The sequence below is a fragment of the Canis lupus genome, chromosome 35 (assembly GCF_048164855.1).
Source record: "Canis lupus baileyi chromosome 35, mCanLup2.hap1, whole genome shotgun sequence".
NCBI classification, from domain to species: Eukaryota; Metazoa; Chordata; class Mammalia; order Carnivora; family Canidae; genus Canis; species Canis lupus.
The window spans coordinates 23627355-23645173 of NC_132872.1; the positions used below are offsets into that span (position 1 = coordinate 23627355).

The window sequence follows — 17819 nt, forward strand, 5'->3', positions numbered from 1 at the left end:
TACTGTCACTCTTCCATGCACACATTTTCCCCTCTCATTAGCATTTTGTGTTAGTGTATTGCATTTGTTACATTTGATGAGCCAATATTGACACATCGTTCTTAACCGAAGCTCATAATTTATATGGAGTTCAGTCATTGTGTTGTTTATTCAATGGGTTTTGAGAAATGTATAATGACATGTATCTACGATTACAGTGTCCTACAGAGTAGCTTCCTTGCCCTAAAAAAGCCGTTGTGCTCCATCTCTTCATATCTTCCTTCCCCTAATCCCTGGGAACCATTGATCTTTTTATAATTTTCATAGTTTTGCCTTTTCCAGAATGTCATATCATTGGAATCATATGATATGATTTTCGGATTGGCTTCTTTTACTTAGCAATATACATTTAAGTCTTCACTGTGTCTTTTCATAGCTTGAAACCTCATTTCTTTTTATCACTGGATAATATTCCATCATATGAATGTATCACAGTTTGTTTATTCTTTCACTTATTGAGGTATTCTCAACATCTGCTCCACATTTAAATAGCATAGACAGGATTTTTTTTTTTTTAAAGAGATGGGAAAAATACCCTGCCTATTAGGAAGTCAGTCAGTTCCCTCTGTAAGGGAAAGGAGTGGAGAGGATGAATTCTCTTTATATCTGAAAAGTTTAAACTGGACATAGATTGACAGAAGAGCTTTGACTGAGAATCATTCCCATGTTCCTCCAGAAAGGACACTATGGGCAAGAGTGTCTTGAGAATTTAAATAAACAAATTCGTGATCATTGTGAGAACCTCAAAGTGCATTAACTTTCCATAAAATACTTCTCTGTTTTCCAGTGTGTCAGGAAGCTGTCTGGGAAGCCTTCAGGACATTTTGGGATCGGCTTCCTGGGCGTGAGGAATATCGTTACTGGATGAATTTGTGTGAAGATGGAATTACAACTATTTTTGACATGGGCACAAATTTTAGTCAGTCTGTGGAACATAGAAGTTTAATTATGAAGGTAAGGGTGCTAACAAGGGAAGAATTGCCCGACTATTATAGAGGCACCTATACACAGTTAAAACCTAAAGGTAGAAAGAGCAGATGCAAATCCCTGCATTGCTTTTTGTTGTAATTCTGCTTTTTGAGTGAGCTGCCGTAGGGCATAGCGATGTCTTTTTCCTATTTGCCACAATTTAGAAACTTTACAAATATTATCTTAAATACTGTTTTTTTAAATATATACCTTAGACTGAAGAATTATTGACTGAATAACTCTGAGCTTTTATTATGAGTCTAATAAAATTAGATTAGTGTATCTGAAAGTAATACAATACATCATCCAATTCTTTCTACTTTAAAAATTTTATTTCTAGTAAAAGCATGCTATTAATTTCTTCCAATATTTGGTCCTACCCTGGGATGATCTCATTAACTGGAGGCAAACTAGGGAAAGAAATATGATCTGATAAATATGGGTGGACCCCAGACAAATTTTGTAGGGTTATAAACATTTTGAAGATATGCAGGTTTTTGTGTGTTTTAAAATGCACTCAACTTTTAATCACGGTACTCAAATTTTTAAAAAAAATTTAAAAATATTTTATTTATTTATTCATGAGATACAAAGAGACAGAGAGAGAGAGAGAGAGAGAGAGAGGAAGAGATACAGGCAGAGGGAGAGGCAGGCTCCATGCAGGGAGCCCGATGTGGGACTCGATCCTGGGACTCCAGGATCATGCCCTGGGCCGAAGGCAGGCGCTAAACCATTGAGCCACCCAGGGATCCCCCATGGTACTCAAATTTTTAAGCTGCAGTGTTGCATTGTTTTTCCATCACATTTTTAAAAAGATTTTTATTTATCTATTTGAGTCTTCTGTCATGTTTTTAACTCTTCAATATTCATAATTATGAGAATAGTTACCAGTTATTTAGTGTATACAGTGTACCAGGCCATATATTAAACCCATTAAAAACATTATATTTAATAAACAACAATCCTACAAGGAGGTACTAATATCCCCAACTTATAGATAAGCATCAGAATTATTCCTTATTCTAGATTACAAACCCAGATGGGCTGGAGCTTAAATTCAAACCCACTTCTCGTTTTAAAAAAAAATTATGGGGATCCCTGAGTGGCGCAGCAGTTTAGCGCCTGCCTTTGGCCCAGGGCGCGATCCTGGAGACCCGGGATCGAATCCCACGTCAGGCTCCCGGTGCATGGAGCCTGCTTCTCCCTCTGCCTATGTCTCTGCCTCTCTCTCTCTCTCACTGTGTGTCTATCATAAATAAATAAAATAAAATAAATTAAAAAAAATAAAATAAATTATGTTTTTCCCCCTTTACCATTGGGCCTACCTTCTCAGTTATTACCACTTTTGCAAACTGCTAAATTTGGTAATATGGAATATTGCTTAATTTGCTAATATGGAATACCTATTCAGCGAAAAAAAAAACACATACACATATTTACACGCACATACACACACTCTCTTTTATTTATATCCGTGTTATCCATCTCAATTGTGTCCATAATATAGAATCAGCTGATAGAGCACCAAATACATATGATACAGAGTTAGTATTACCATAACAACAGCTTCTCAGCTTCTTATAATGTTACATTGGAAGGTATTTTTTACAAGTGGAACTTTTAGCAAGGTAGGATCAGAAGGCATTGGAAATATACTTTTTTTTAAAGATTTTATTTATTTATTTATGAGAGAGAGAGAGGCAGAGGGAGAAGCAGGCTCCATGCAGGGAGCCCGACGTGGTACTCAATCCCAAGTCTTCAGGATCACAACCTGGGCTGAAGGTGCAGCGCTAAACCGCTGAGCCACCAGGGCTGCCCTGGAAATATACTTTCAATGACTATTTAGTACAACATGCAGACAAAGGAAGTGATATGTCACCTGGATTGAGTCTCCAATAACAAGTTTGCTGAACAAGGAGAAGTTTGGGATAAATAGTCCAGGCAGAGGGGACAGCATAAACCAAATGTTTGTAGGAAATGACTTGGGGGGATCCCTGGGTGGCGCAGAGGTTTGGTGCCTGCCTTTGGCCCAGGGCGCGATCCTGGAGATCCGGGATCGAGTCCCACATTGGGATCCCGGTGCATGGAGCCTATTTCTCCCTCTGCCTGTGTCTCTGCCTCTCTCTCTCTCTCTCTCTCTCTCTCTGTGTGTGACTATCATAAATAAATAGAAATTAAAAAAAAAAAAAAAAAAGGAAATGACTTGGGCCAGTACACCAGGAGGGTAGACTAGAAGTGATGAGATCAGACTAGAAGACTAGAAGTGACAGGAGATCATCCTATCTCTGAGGATGATAGGAAACCATTGAGGGGTTATAAGTAGGTGAGTCACAGGGGCTGATTGGACACTTTTGAATTTTTTTGAATTTATTTTTATTTTTAATTTTATTTTTAATTCTATTTATTTATTCATGAGAGATACAGAGAAAAAGACCTAGGCAGAGGGAGTAGCAGGCTCCCTCTGGGGAGCCTGATGCAAGACTTGATCTCAGGACCCCAGGATCACAACTTGAGCCAAAGGCAGATGCTCAACCCCTGAGCCACCCTGGTTTTGAATTTTAAAAAAGGCCATTATGATTAATATATACCATGGGGTAGATTAGAGGGATTAGGGAGACTAGTTACTACTCCATGCCTGAGGAAATGAGGGTCCTAACTAGACATGAAATAAGGAAGCATGAGGGATACAAATAGGAAAAAAGATTAGCAGGACTCAGTGATAAGTTGGATGGGAGTGGGAGAAGTTGACAGAATGGCCCAGGAAACCTCCCCATTTCTTAGTCATCCACTAAAACAAGAAGGCAGAGAAGCGGTTTTGTAGATGTAGGCGGGAGATTGAGTTTGCTTTTGACTGTGTTGTTTTGAGCCACTTGTGAAATGTGAATTGCCTGGCATTTAGGTATGAAGCCAAAGTGGTCTGGATTATAAATACAGCTTGTAGGAGTCACCAGGCTTGAGGTAGTAATTGAAAGCTTTTAGAGTGGCTGAGATTATTCTAGGAGAGTTTGTAGAGTAAGAACAGTGAGTTATTTATAAATACCATTTGAGTCATTTAGAAAAATAGTCTATTTTACAGATGAGAAGTTGGGGGATTTTGAGTTTTGCCTCCATATCCAAGCAAAAGAAAATAGGACTTGAAACTAGGTCTTCTAAGTCAGTGTTCTTTTTATTATATTGATCTCAAAATAAAACCACTAATTTAGAGGAAACTTAAGGACAATTTGCTTTGGAATGCCCCCGATGAATAATCCAATTATCGGTATAATATACCTTTTTGAATTCTGGAGAAATAGATTTAGCATTTATTTTATACACGTTTATATTACTCTAGTAGAAGAATTTCTATAAATATGTTAGATCACAAAAAACTTTGATTCTAAGTCCATGTAAGGTTAGAGTGAAACTCTATCAACCTCCAATTTGTAGATCTTTTTGGAATGATTACCAAGTAATGTCTGTTAATCTGTGCCCATTAAGAAAGGGAACAAGAACTTTCAGAAACATAAACAGAGAAAGTGCCAGGACATTCCCACAGTCCCAAAACAGACTTGACATTTTTAGTACCTTGCTTTAACTATTTGTCTAACCATAGAAAATAACAGCATAGATTTATAAAATAACAACATAATGTTAGGGCATTAGTGTTTTTTATGCAATAAATTTTATTTACTGCTTAATAACTGTCATTAACTCAGTCATTTTTAACTTGTTTTTCTTAGAAACTGACAGATACAAAGGAAACTGTAAGCAGGTGAGTGTCTTTTTTTTCTCTCTAATTTCATGTTTGGCAACAGAGATGTGTCATACCTATTCCAGGACTCACACCAAGTTTAATGGCCCCTTTCTATCTTCTTGCTGGCTCCTGCAATGACTAGGGCTGTGGGTTAGTCCTAAATGCTTTTCCTCATCCTGAGGCCACTTCCCTTTTGAGACTACCATCACAGCCACTGTGCTTGTTACTTTCTGACCTTGCCAGGAGGCAGACTTGTTCCTTTCTCTTGGGTGAGAAAACAGATTTCTGGAAATGGAATATGGAATGATCTACTTTTGTTGAGGCTTATGGGCTTATAGTAAAAATGTCATGAAATGGTACACCTTAGTAGTGGCAGATAGTTTATTAAATCATGGTTGGTGAGGAGGTTCACTTTACTGTGAGAAATGATGATTATGATCTTGAAATACAAGAACAACACAAACCTTGATGCATCCTCTAATACTAGGATTTGTGGCTCTATTGGACTTTAGGTTTAAGATCATTTCTGGCTCCTGAGCAATAGCAGTACAGAACAGATCATGGAAGGTGAAGGAGTTTGAGTGTATAAGGATTAAAGATTTCAATTTTATTCATACTCACAGTATCTAGATTATGCCAGCTTGTGGGTGATTATTTGGAAAAACACCATCAGGGCATAAAATCCAGGTCTGAGTCCAGAATTTAAAGACAGATTAAAAAACCAGTTAGGTGAGTTGTGCCTACAGATCCAAACTGGGCAATAGAGTCCCAGCAAAAGCATAGTTGGAGTACATATGTGAATGCTAGTGGGGTATGACAGGTTTCAAATAAAACATGAGTAAACAGATGGGAAGAGAACTTTGTATGGTCTCACTCATTCATATACCTAATGTTACCACTGAGGCCTGGGGTTGTGCACCCACTTAGATGGTTGGGCCATATGGTGTTTTGGGTGTAGGCTCTTCACCACTGAGAAACAGAGCTTGAGAGTTCCTTGTGAACTCTCACAAGGAGTGAGAGTTGCAACACACAGGCAGTGAACTAAATACTCTGGTGAGTCCTATTAGTCCTAGTGATCTAGGTAGGCTGTACCTAATGAAATGATAGCACATGTTACACATCTTATATGGTCAAGAAGCTTGTAAATACCCTAGTACACATGGCATTTCACCTGGAAGAAGCTCTGAAAAGCTTGGAAGTCCCCTTGGGAAGTCCACTTGGGAAGTAGACTTTAGCAAATTTGTAGCTTGTGGGTTATTATAAAGTGGCGGAAGGAGGGTTATCTGAAATAGGATGGACAGTTGTAACACCATGTGAAGTTGGGTGTGGCTCCTAGCACAACAGGTAGCTGGAGGATGTTTAAGGTGTAGTGTGCATATGTATTGTGACTTTCTGTAAGACTCACCTTCAACTGGGTGCAGTTTTCTGCAGCTATCTAGCATTTCTCACAGTGAGACTATGTACAAGTAAAAGAGAAATTTTGCAAAAAGGTCTGTTGTCTCCTGTGTTAATCACATTGGAACAAATGAACAAATAAGCGTCATTGCAGGACTGACTGGATTCTATGTTTTTATTGACAAGGCACTGTACTGGTATAATAAGGGACTCAAAATATTATGGACCGTTCTTAGAAGATAATATATGTATAAAAATAGCAATACTTTGGAAAATAAAAGTGAATTTTGAGAATGTTAAAGTCTAAACTATCTTTCCCATGTAACGAGAGCAGGCCAGGTTGGGGTGGGGTGGAAACTGCCAATCATGCTAAGAGGGGTGATCTGGGGTAACACTGGGAGTAAAACAATGCGTATGGCCTAAGAATTCCCAAAGCTCATCTTTCTCCCGTGCGGGTATACTACAGTGGTCCATTGAAACCCTTAATTCTCCCATCACTTTTCTATATTACAATTTATTTTTATGATTTTTTTTGAGATTACTCTTGTATTCTCTGTGTTGAGATTCTTATGTTAGGTTTTATTGCTGCTGTGGCAAATTACCACAAATCTCTTCCACAATTATGTCGTTCAGAAGTCTGACATGGGTCTTCAGGTGTTGCCAGGTTTGCATTCTTTTTTTAAGAAGTAGGGGAGAATCTGTTTTCTTGCCTTTCCCAGCTTCTAGAAGCTATCCACATTGCTTGGTTCCTGTCCCTCCTCCATCTTCAAAGCTAATGGCTCCTCAAGTCTTTCTCACATTTCATCATTCATCATCCGGACACTCTTCTGCCTCCTCCTTCTGCATAAGGATCCTTATGATTATGCTGGGCAAACCAGGTTACACTCCCTATTTTAAGGCTAGCTGATTAGCAACCTTAATTCCATTTGCAACCTTAATCCCCCTTTGTGCATAATTTAGTAACAGCGTATTGAGAGGTTCTGGGTAGTAGGATGTAGATGTCTTTGAGAGGCCCCTATTCTACTTATCACACTTCTTCTCTGTGATTTAAATTGCTGCTTCTATGCAAACTCTAACTCACCTGCTGACATATGACTTGCACTGGTTACTCTGTTCTGTATCACCTTCAGCTTTCCCTGTGGTCATTCTGCCCAGTGTCTTTAAAAAAAAAAAACAACAACTTTTTTTCCCACCTTACTTAGGACCTGACATTCCATCTTACCTCTTACACATCTCCCTACCATTGTTTGTCTCTCCTGAGTCTTCAGCTTCTCCCATTAACAACTTATTAACATTTAAACAGGTTCCAGTCTCTCCCGTGTTACCTGTTTATAAAAGTCCTCCTTTAGCACTTGCGTCCATTATAGCTGGGTATGTTGAAAGCACCTCTACTTAGCTCCAGTTGATGCTTTTAACCCCCTGCCTCTGGACTTATTGTGAAGTCTCAATAACCAGTACAAAACCTAACCTGGAATATGTGTTCACCAAATAGTTGTTAAATGAATAACTGAGTTTCTGCTCAATTACTCAAGTTTATTATCAGGTCTTTGGTGATATTCTTGGTGTAAGGATTGTTCTTTGGCATTTTTTTTTTTTTGTACCTCAATTAACTTACATATGTTAATCAATTAATTTACATTTGAGGGTGCCTATCATGGATTACAAAGCCAAAGATACATGTTTGTTTGTTTGTTTAGCAAATGTTTTATTCTGTTTGGGACACACGTCCCTATTCTATTACCCTCCGTTTTCTCTTATATTTGTTTAGCATTTCATAATTTTATAATGTTTCTGGATATACAATATTTTATTTACTTTTCATCATACCTTTGTTAAATAGGTAGGGTAGGGAGGTATTCCTGTTTTGCAGATTAAGTTCTTGTGGCCCAGAGCAACTGAGTTATTTTTCTAAGGCATAGCAAAATTAATGATACTTCTGGGACCAGCACCCAGGATTCCTGGCTCTGTGCCTTGAGTTCTTTTGTTGTCATGTGCTGATCACAGTTAATAGATTCAAGAGGGAAGTAAAATATAGAAAATTGTCCAGAGGAGTAGTAATCTAGATAGGAAATTGGCTTGTTTTTAAACTTATGCTTCATGTGTCTCTGATATCTTTTGATATAATCTCACCTGAATTCTGACAGGATTAGGCAAAGATGAGTAAGAAATTGTGCTGGATGAGCTGAGGAAATGAGAAAGTAGGAGATTGTTTGCTGGTGGTATTAAGCTAAAGGTCTTAGCTGAACAACTTCAAATTTGTGGTTTGGCCTAGAAATGAAGTAGTATTTCTGCCTCCAAATTCAATACAACTCTGTGTTCTAGTTCTGTTGTGACATTTTAGGGGATCCCTGCAGGAGGCAGACTTAATGAGAACATGTTGAAAGGATTCTTGCTGTTAAGTGGGTTTTTACTGTTTTTTTGAAAGGAGAATGGGAAATGAGGTATTAAGCATTGGACTGTTAGACAAGAGATTTGAATTACTGAGCATTGCCTACTTACCATCATTAAAGTTATTTTGAATTCAGTAAGTGAAATCTAGTTCTCCTGAAGTAAACAAACTTTTCCATTGTGAATGCTCCCCTAGAGAATTAGCTTAGATTTAATTAATTATTTACTTATATTTTAGTTGCAGCATTTCTCTTTTTAAATTAAAAAAAATATTTTTAATGGAAGTATAGCTGACATACAATATTATACTAGTTTCAGGTGTACAAGATAGTGATTCCACAATTATATGCATTACAAAATGCTCACCACCGTAAGTGTAGTTACCATCTGTCACTATGCAAAGTTATTATTATATTATTGACTGTATTTCCTGTTACTCATCTTTGTCCTTTTGACTTATTTATCAAATGTGATCTTGATGTGGAGGACAATTTGACTGGAACTAGGTGAGGTCTGGTTTCTTTGCCATGTCATCCCAACTTCCTGTTCTAGTTACTGTGTTGGGCTTTAGTGCCTCTCTCTCTTATTTTGATCTTTTTGCTCTTCATGCCTGGTTGCTCTCCCTAGCTCTCAGCTTTGATTGAGTTTCCTTTCCTCTTTCTAGGACCTTATACACTTTGACTTTTAGGTCATTAAGTTTACATAGGCCATTATTATTATTACAATGAAGTGAAACCATCTTGGTTGCCCTTCTAGTCAAGATGGCTCACATAAAGTCGGTGTTGTGAGGAATTAAGATGAGAGAGGGGTTTCAAAATCAGATGGGCCTGCTTTACATCATTGCTCCTCCACTGTCTAGCTCCATTGACTCTGAGCAAATCCTTAACCTCTTCTAGTATTAGTTTTCTTATATGTGTGAATGAGGATAAGCTGGGATGCCTGGGTGGCTTAGTTGGTTAAGTGCCTGCTTTCGGCTCACGTCATGGTCCCAGGGTCCAGGGATCGAGCCCTGCTTCGGGCTCCCTGCTCAGTGGGCAGCCTGCTTCTCCCTCCCACTTGTGCACTCACTCTCTCTCTCTATTTCTCTCTCTCTCTCTCTCAAATAATAAATAAAATCCTAAAAACGAAAAAAGATTATTGCTGGAATTAAGTGAGTTGACCAGTATGAAACAGTTAACACAATGCGTGACACATGAGAAATTTAGTGGTACTCATTCTTGCTGTTGTTATTGAGAAGGGAACTAGGCATGTTTAGGAATTTTAGATGCGGCCTTGGGCCTTAAGGAGTCATTGTGTCCCCCAGGAAAAGTTCCTTTATTCATTTGGAATTCATTTTTTCATCTACAAAATGAAGGTATTGGCAAGGGGTTCTGTCTTCTGGATACCCGAGAGACCCTGTTCAGGCCTGATGTTAATATCTGTCTCAAATGCATTTGAATCTTACTTGTTTTAGCTCTACTCCTTGCAATCTAAGAAGCCTCTTGATGCTTTCTCATCACCTAGGCCCTTTCTCCACTCATCACTCACTATAATGACTTATCTAGATGTTCTAGATGGCACACAGCTCACTGAGAAGCTGTGTCCTGTGAATGCTTCTAAATAACCCAAAGTCATAGGTTTGGTGTAATGGTTTACTAGGTTATTCTTTCAAGATAGTATTTTTAAAAAGCAGAAAAATCTTTGAGATTTTTTAAAACTCAGTTTCTCAAATTTTCTTTCTTATTTTTTTATAAGATTTTTTTTTTTTTAAAGTAATCTCTACATCCACTATGGGGCTTGAACTCATAGCCCTGAGATCAAGAGTTGCATGCTCCAGCATCTGAGCCAGCCAGGAGCCACAGTTTCTCAAATTTTCTAAAGAAGCCTGGGAGTTCAGGGAATATGGCCCTTGTTGACTTCCCACTCCAGTTCCAGTTATGAAATATCTTTGGATTATCATATTTAATATCTTAGTTTGAACTTTATATTCAACTCTATAATGTATCCATGTTTTTTATTTTTTATTTTTTTAAAGTTTGAACTTTATATTCAACTCTATAATGTATCCATGTTTTTTATTTTTTATTTTTTTAAAGTTTATTTATTCATGAGATATATATATAGAGAGAGGCAGAGATATAGGCAGAGGGAGAAGCAGGCTCCATGCAGGGAGCCCAGTGTGGGACTCGATCCTGGGACTCCAGGATCATGCCCTGAGCTGAAGGCAGACACTCAAACACTAAGCCACCCAGGTGTCCCTGTTTTTTATTTTTTAAAGACTTTATTTGTTTGAGAGAGAGAGAGAGAGAGAGAGAGAGAGAATGCACAGGTGGGGGGAGGGGCAGAGGGAGAGGGAGAAGCAAACTCCCCACTGAGCAAAGATCCCGATGCAGGGCTTGATTCCAGGACTCTGGGATTGTGACCTGAGCTGAAGGCAGGTGTTTAACCACTGAGTCACCCAGGCGCCCCTCAGATTACCTTTTGATTTTCTCTTATGGTTGCAAAGTGGCATGGTTAAAGGATAGGTGGGTGACTTGTAGCCTGTTAGCAGTGTGGCCTATAGCAAGTCATTTCTCTAAGCTTGGCTTTCTTGATGTAAAAAAATTTTACGATTTCTGTGATCTCCCCAATGAGATGAGATCTGTGCTTTATTTTTTCCTTAGCAGTAAGTATTCTAATGTATGTACTACTTGTTACATTTGTAATCGACTAGTTGTTTCTTTTCTATAGCTGTAACTATAATAGATCATGTGTGTTTTGTCTGTAGCTACATGCCAGATGTCTTGCTGCCTGGCTAATAGTATTTGTTTATTCTTTTATTCTAAAAATATCTATTTAGTGCCTACGAAGTGGCAGGTCCTATTTTAGGCTGGAGATAGAGCAAGAATATGGCAGGCAAGGTTCCTAATCCCCTAGAATTTACATTCTTGTGGCGTTCCGGTTCAATAGAACTTTCTGTGATGATGGAAATGTTTTATACTGTGCTGTCCAATAGGGCACCATTAGGCACCTGTCGCTGTGGCGTACTTGAACTGTGGCTAGTGTGAATGAGGAACAGAATTTTAAACTTTATTTAATTTTAATTTAAATTACCACATATGTCCAATGACTACCATGACAATGACATTCTGGAGGATTAAGAGATTGGAGACAGAGAAAAGAAGTAGATAATACATGAACAAATAATTTCACACACTGATAATTCTTCAGAAGAAATCAAACAGGCTGATGAAATAGTGAGTAGGGGAGTACTTTATGTAGGGTGATTCTACTTGAGCAAAAAAGCAGTAAGTATAATATAAATGAATTATGAAGGCTATTACTTGTTAAACTTTGTTAAATCAGTACTTGGGTTTGGAAACCCTTTTTGGAGATCTAGTGCATTCCTTTTTGGGAAAAAAAACCTCAGAATGTATCCACATGTTTCTATCATCTTTATTAACTTTAAACATCTTTTTTACCCTTAGCCCTGAAATGTCATCTCCATTTCCTGTTGGTGATACCTCAACATCGGGAGGTATGCTTTTGTATATTTATTCACTTTTCTTTCTAAGTTATTTATGGCTTAAGGTGATGTTGCAAGCCAGCACACATTTCAGCTCACATTTAAAAAATATCAGGCTTCTCTTTCCTTATATGTGTTCAAGAATCTTAAGAAGAAGTAAGGGGATCCCTGGATGGCTCAGCAGTTGGGCATCTGCCTTTGGCCCAGGGTGTGGTCCTGGTCCCGGGATCAAGTCCCACTTTGGGCTCCCTGCATGGAGCCTGCTTCTCTCTCTGTGTCTCTGCCTCTCTCTCTCTGTGTCTCTCATGAATAAATAAATAAAATCTTAAAAAAAAGAAGTAATTGTGTTTGCATTTATTTTATGGCATTATATTGTCAGTACTTATAGATCTTTAATTATTATGTCTAATAAAAAAATCAGAAAACTCCTTAAAACAAGTGTATGATCTAAAGAATTGCTTTAAGGTGAACACTCCGTAGCTACTACTTATATCAACAGGTAAAACCTTTCTAGCTCCACAGTTTGTCATTTGTCTTGTAAGAGTTTCTCAGAGTAAGGATTTTTCTGATTGCATTGTGTGATGTACTTTAACATGTTCCTTTGATCTTTATATTTCCTATGAATTGATAGTTGCTTTCTTTATTTTTAATTTTTTAATTAAAAAATCTTTTCAAAAAGATTTTATTTATTTATTTAAAGAGAGAGAGAGAATAAGCAGGGGGATGGGCAGAGGGACAGAGAAATATGCTCCCTGCTGACCATGGAGCCCAACATGGGACCTGATCCTATAACCCTGAGACCGTGACCCAAGCTGAAGGCAGATGCCCAACTGACTGAGCCATTCAGGTGCCCCTATTTTTAATTTTTTAAAAAAGCTTTTCTTTACTGGAAATTTCAAACATACACAAAAAATTAGAATAGCACAAGGAGGCCCAGCTTCAATGATCAATTCATAACCAGTCTCCAACCTTCACCTACTTTTCCTGTCTGATAGTATTGATTTTTTTCAGTATCTGTTCCCTTTACCAGATAGGCCCATAAGGATAAAAATGTTATCTGCATCCTTAGCATCTTACATAGTGCCTGACATAGTAGGTGCTCATTAAATGCTTGTTGAATGAATGAATGAGTTATAAGTATTTTCTGTTATAGGAAGACTGTATACAAATATGTCTTAAGGTTAGAATGTACTGAATTTCCAGGATAAAAAAGCAAATGACTTACAGGAATGGTTCTGAAGTCAAGTTTGTTGTTTCCTGATATGATTCTGAGTTAGGAACTGAATTCATATACACGTTTTTGTACTTAGGTGCCGTTCTCAGCATTCCATATCCAGGGGTGACTTCCTATGAAGGTACCTCAGAGAGCAGCAAGGAGAGACCTGAGGAGAGTGTGAGTGATGCTGTGTTTTGTTATTTAGTTTCTAACATGGACAATGGGTTAAGAGAGACTTATATTCCATTGCCAAACTATACAAGACTTCATGAAGTTTCCTTTATGGAAATATTGTGGATTCTAAAACCAGTGTATTAAAAAGAAGCTAAGATTCCTTGGAGAGCAGAGTCAATCTGCTTTTTTGCAAGAGAGAGAGCTTCAGGATGTAAATGAAATGAATTAGAATTGTCATCAACATAATTTACTGCAGGAGTTTTTGCCTATGTTCTTGTATCCCATAGTAGATCAGGACTTGGTCTTCTCTTCCTCAGAGGGAAAGGATGTAGATTTTATGTAATTGAAAAGTCAAGATATATTGTGGTTTTTCAGAGTGTCATTATTAACAGTGACCTGTCCGCCAAATGATACTATGTTTACTTACAATAACGCTCAGATTGAAAATAAAGTACACAGACTGCCTAGGAAGATAGAAATATTTTGTCAGAAATTTTGTTAAATATGAATTTTTAAAATTTGGAGAGTTCATAAATCCTAGCTTACTTAATATGGTGCAAACTCTGAACATACTCGCTAGAAAAGTGCCATTTAGTGACTTAGTGCCTTTCTTTCCCAGCTTGGACAATTTTAATTTATTTGATATCAGGTTAAGTCATCCCTCTCTGCTCCACTATCTACCCTGACACTGAAGAAGGTTGGTAGTGGTATGGGATCTGTGAGTAGATGTCTGAATCAATATGTTTACTTTCTGTACAACTTTGTCCAGAGTAGATAGTGCTGGGACATATTGTCATTTGATAAGTATTTGTAAATGAATGAATAAAAGGTGATCCTGTGGTTCTGAACTTGAAGCAGAATAGTTGTGGTTTAGGTCTGGGAATATTTATAGAATGAGATAGAATTCCCTATAATAGTAGTGATGGACTTATGTATAATCAATTGGAACATTGTTGCCCAAAAGAGAGGATTATTTAAAGCCAATCTATAGAATGAGTAAGAAAACAAAGCAGTATAGAGATACCTAACAAGAATTAGATTGCCTGTACCTCCAAAATGAAACCTGAAGGTTCACTTTTACAGTTCAGTTTTTCTCTAATAATTTTCCATCTACTGTTATAGAAATTATATATCTTATTGTTTTGTTAATAGTTTCCCTATAAGGTATATAATATGTAATATAATATTATGTATAATATTTATATCATATATAAAATATATATACCCTGTAAGTTACCCCATAAGTTATAGTGTATAATCTAGCAAAATTTAAATTTTTCAAGATTTTGATCCTTAAGCAATGCAGGAATATTGTCATTCAAATAATGACCCTACTGATTTATATTCCATTTTTCAATATTTTTGTTCTTTCTCTCTTTTAGTTCTCTCTTTACAATCCCACAAATAAGACTTATTAAATTTTTAAAAATATTTTATTTATTTATTCATGAGAGACACACAGAGAGGCAGAGACATAGGCAGAGGGAGAAGCAGGCTCCTTGTGGGGAGCCTGATGCAGCACTTGACCCTTGACCCCAGGATCACGCCCTGAGCAAGGCAGATGCTCAACCGTTGAGCCACCCAAGTGTCCCTAAAAAAATTTTTTTTAAAGATTTTATTTATTTGAGAGAGAGAAGTAGGAGGAGGACAGAGGGAGAGGGACAAGCAGCTCTGCACTGAGCTCGGAGCTCGACATGGGGCCTGACCCTGAGATAATGAATGACCTGAGCTGAAATCAAGAGTTGGGTGCTAAACCAACTATATTTGCTCGATCTATCTATCTTTCTTTCTTTTCTTTTCTTTTCTTTTCTTTTCTTTTCTTTTCTTTTCTTTTCTTTTCTTCTTTTCTTCTCTTCTTTCTTTCTTTCTTTCTTTCTTTCTTTCTTTCTTTCTTTCTCTTTCTTTCTTTCTTTCTTTCTTTCTTTCTTTCTTTCTTTCTTTCTTTCTTTCTTTCTTTCTTTCTTTCTGGTTGTATTATATTTGTTTTAGATAAAGTTTGTTTTACATTTACCGGGGTGCATTTATTATTTTATTTTCTTAAAATTCTTTTTTGCATTTTATTTTTTTTTTAAGATTTTATTTATTTATTCATGAGAGACACAATGAGAGAGAGAGGCAGAGACATAAGCAGTCTCCCTGCAGGGAGCCCCATGTAGAACTCTATCCCGGGACTCCAGGATCACACCCTGGGCCAAAGGCAGGCGCTTAACCACTGAGCCACCCAGGAGTCCCCCGTTTTTGCATTTTAGACCTCTTTTCTAAGATAATTTTCTTTTTGAAATTTATGCTTCTGATGTTGCTTTAGTAAGACTCTCTCGTTTGTTCATTTTGAGTTTTTGATCATCTGAAAATTTATTATCTCCTTATTCTAGAAAGAAATTTTAAATCTGTATTAAATTCTAGATTGAGGTGTTTTTTTTTTTCATCAAGGTTTTATTTCACTATATTCTAACTTTTGTTGTTACTACTGAGAACTGTCAATTTAATTGTTTTTCACTTGTGTATCAGTTCAGTTGTATTCCCTCTGGCTGTTTTCTTTGTCTACTTTTAAGATATATCTCTATTTCCTAGACACATTTAATCATAGACATAACAGCTGAAAATTTCTTAGAATTTATAATATTCATAAGACTGTACATTAAGGAAGTACAACAAATCCAAAGCAAAATAAGTAAATACATTTCTATACCCATTTTTGTGAAACTGCAATATTCCAAATCTATATAGTATACTACCATACACACACACACACACACATACATACACACACACACACACACACTACTTATAGTGGGTTCCTGGGAAGCAGGAACCAAGCTGTGTATATTTATATATATGTAAGTATACTATAGTATATAATGTAGTATATATACTATAAATGTATATAGTGGTATACTCTATGGTATTTGGCATTCTGCAGTTTCACAAATATGGGTATAGGAAAAATTCTTAACTATTATCTTGTGTGATTGAACCTCTGACCTCCTCATTTTATCCCACATGTTTGTTAACCAGTCTTTAATAATTTTCATTTCTTTGTCTCTCTGTGTTAGATTCAGGTGTGTGTCCTAGTTTATTAATTCTTCCTTTAGCTTAGTTTAATTTGTTGTTCAAATGGTCTGTTGAGTTTTTAGAATCCTTGCTTTATGTGGGAGTCTTTTTTTTTTAATTGAAGTTGATACCCAATATCACATTAATTTCAGGTGTATGACATAGTGATTTGACAAGTTTGTCCTTATTCTGTACTCACCACAAGTGTAGCTATCATCTTTACTATTATGTGGGAGGGGAGTCTTTGATCTGACCTTTCAACAGGTATACATCTTTCCTTTTATCCTATCCTTTTGTGGTATTTAAAACTAAAGCCTGGGTTACAAAGTATTAGCAGATATACTATGTATTCACCCAACACTGATTGACCTCTCTGGGTTTTCTAACCTGTTTTTCTGGCCCCTTGGGATTTTCTTTACTTTCTTGCAAAGCGGCTATGCATTAAAAACTTTAAAAATATTTATTCAGGACTTTAGGCATTCTGTAGAAGCAAGATTATTTATTTTATTTTATTTTTTAGAAGCAAGATTATTAAGGATAGTTCTTTTATAATAATACTGGAAATGGAAGTTTCTGTCCAAATTTAGCGAGATAAAATTTAACATCAAAAATGGCAAAGTTTTATATAAAATTCCATAAGACTAGGAGTTTTTGTTGATGTTAGTCTTTGTATGAGTCAGTAGTATGATAAAGTTACTAGTGGGAAAACTAGTAAACCTAGTGTAATTTTAGGTTGCATTAATAGAAATGTAGAATCTATTATAAGAGAGGTGGTATCTATCATATTTTAACTGATCAGACCTGACATATATACCACACTCTAAAGAAGGTATTAAGAGCCTGAGAAATGTGTGGAGGAGAAGACTTGGAGAAGTCAGGGGAAGTCATAATCACTGCCTGTACTTATTTGAAAGGCTCTCTGGTGACTATAGTTTTTTATATATGTCCTAGATTACAGAACTGAGATCAGTGGTAGAGTTTACAGGGAAATATATGTGGGCTTAATATTAAGACCTTTGTGTAGAAGTGGATGAAATAGGTGAAAAGAGTCAAAAGGTATAATTTCTAGTTATAAAATGAATGTCATGGGAATATAATATACACCATGGTGACGATAGTTAATACTACTATGTTGCATATTTAAAAGTAAAGAGAGTAGATCTTAAAAGTTCTCATCACGTTAAAAAGAGATTTTTAACTGTGTATGCTGATGGATGTTAACTGGACTTACTGTGATGATCATTTTGCAATACATACAAATATTGAATCCTTATGTTGTACACCTGAAACTAATATATGTTATATATGTCAATTATACCCTAATGAAAAATACCAAAAAATATATCAGTGCCTGATATGTGCCAGTTACT

The 17819-nt window shown here is 36.7% G+C and overlaps 1 protein-coding gene across 2 annotated transcripts in view; it reads left to right on the forward strand.

The window, feature by feature from the left end:
* Positions 1-17819, forward strand: part of IMPG2 (interphotoreceptor matrix proteoglycan 2) — an 81648-nt gene that overhangs the window by 12925 nt on the left and 50904 nt on the right. For both annotated transcript variants that reach the window (XM_072811834.1, XM_072811833.1), the window contains 4 exons: positions 827-993; positions 4728-4759; positions 11971-12020; positions 13319-13401. In XM_072811834.1, coding sequence (XP_072667935.1) covers positions 827-993; positions 4728-4759; positions 11971-12020; positions 13319-13401 — 332 coding nt within the window. The remainder of the gene's footprint in view (positions 1-826; positions 994-4727; positions 4760-11970; positions 12021-13318; positions 13402-17819) is intronic.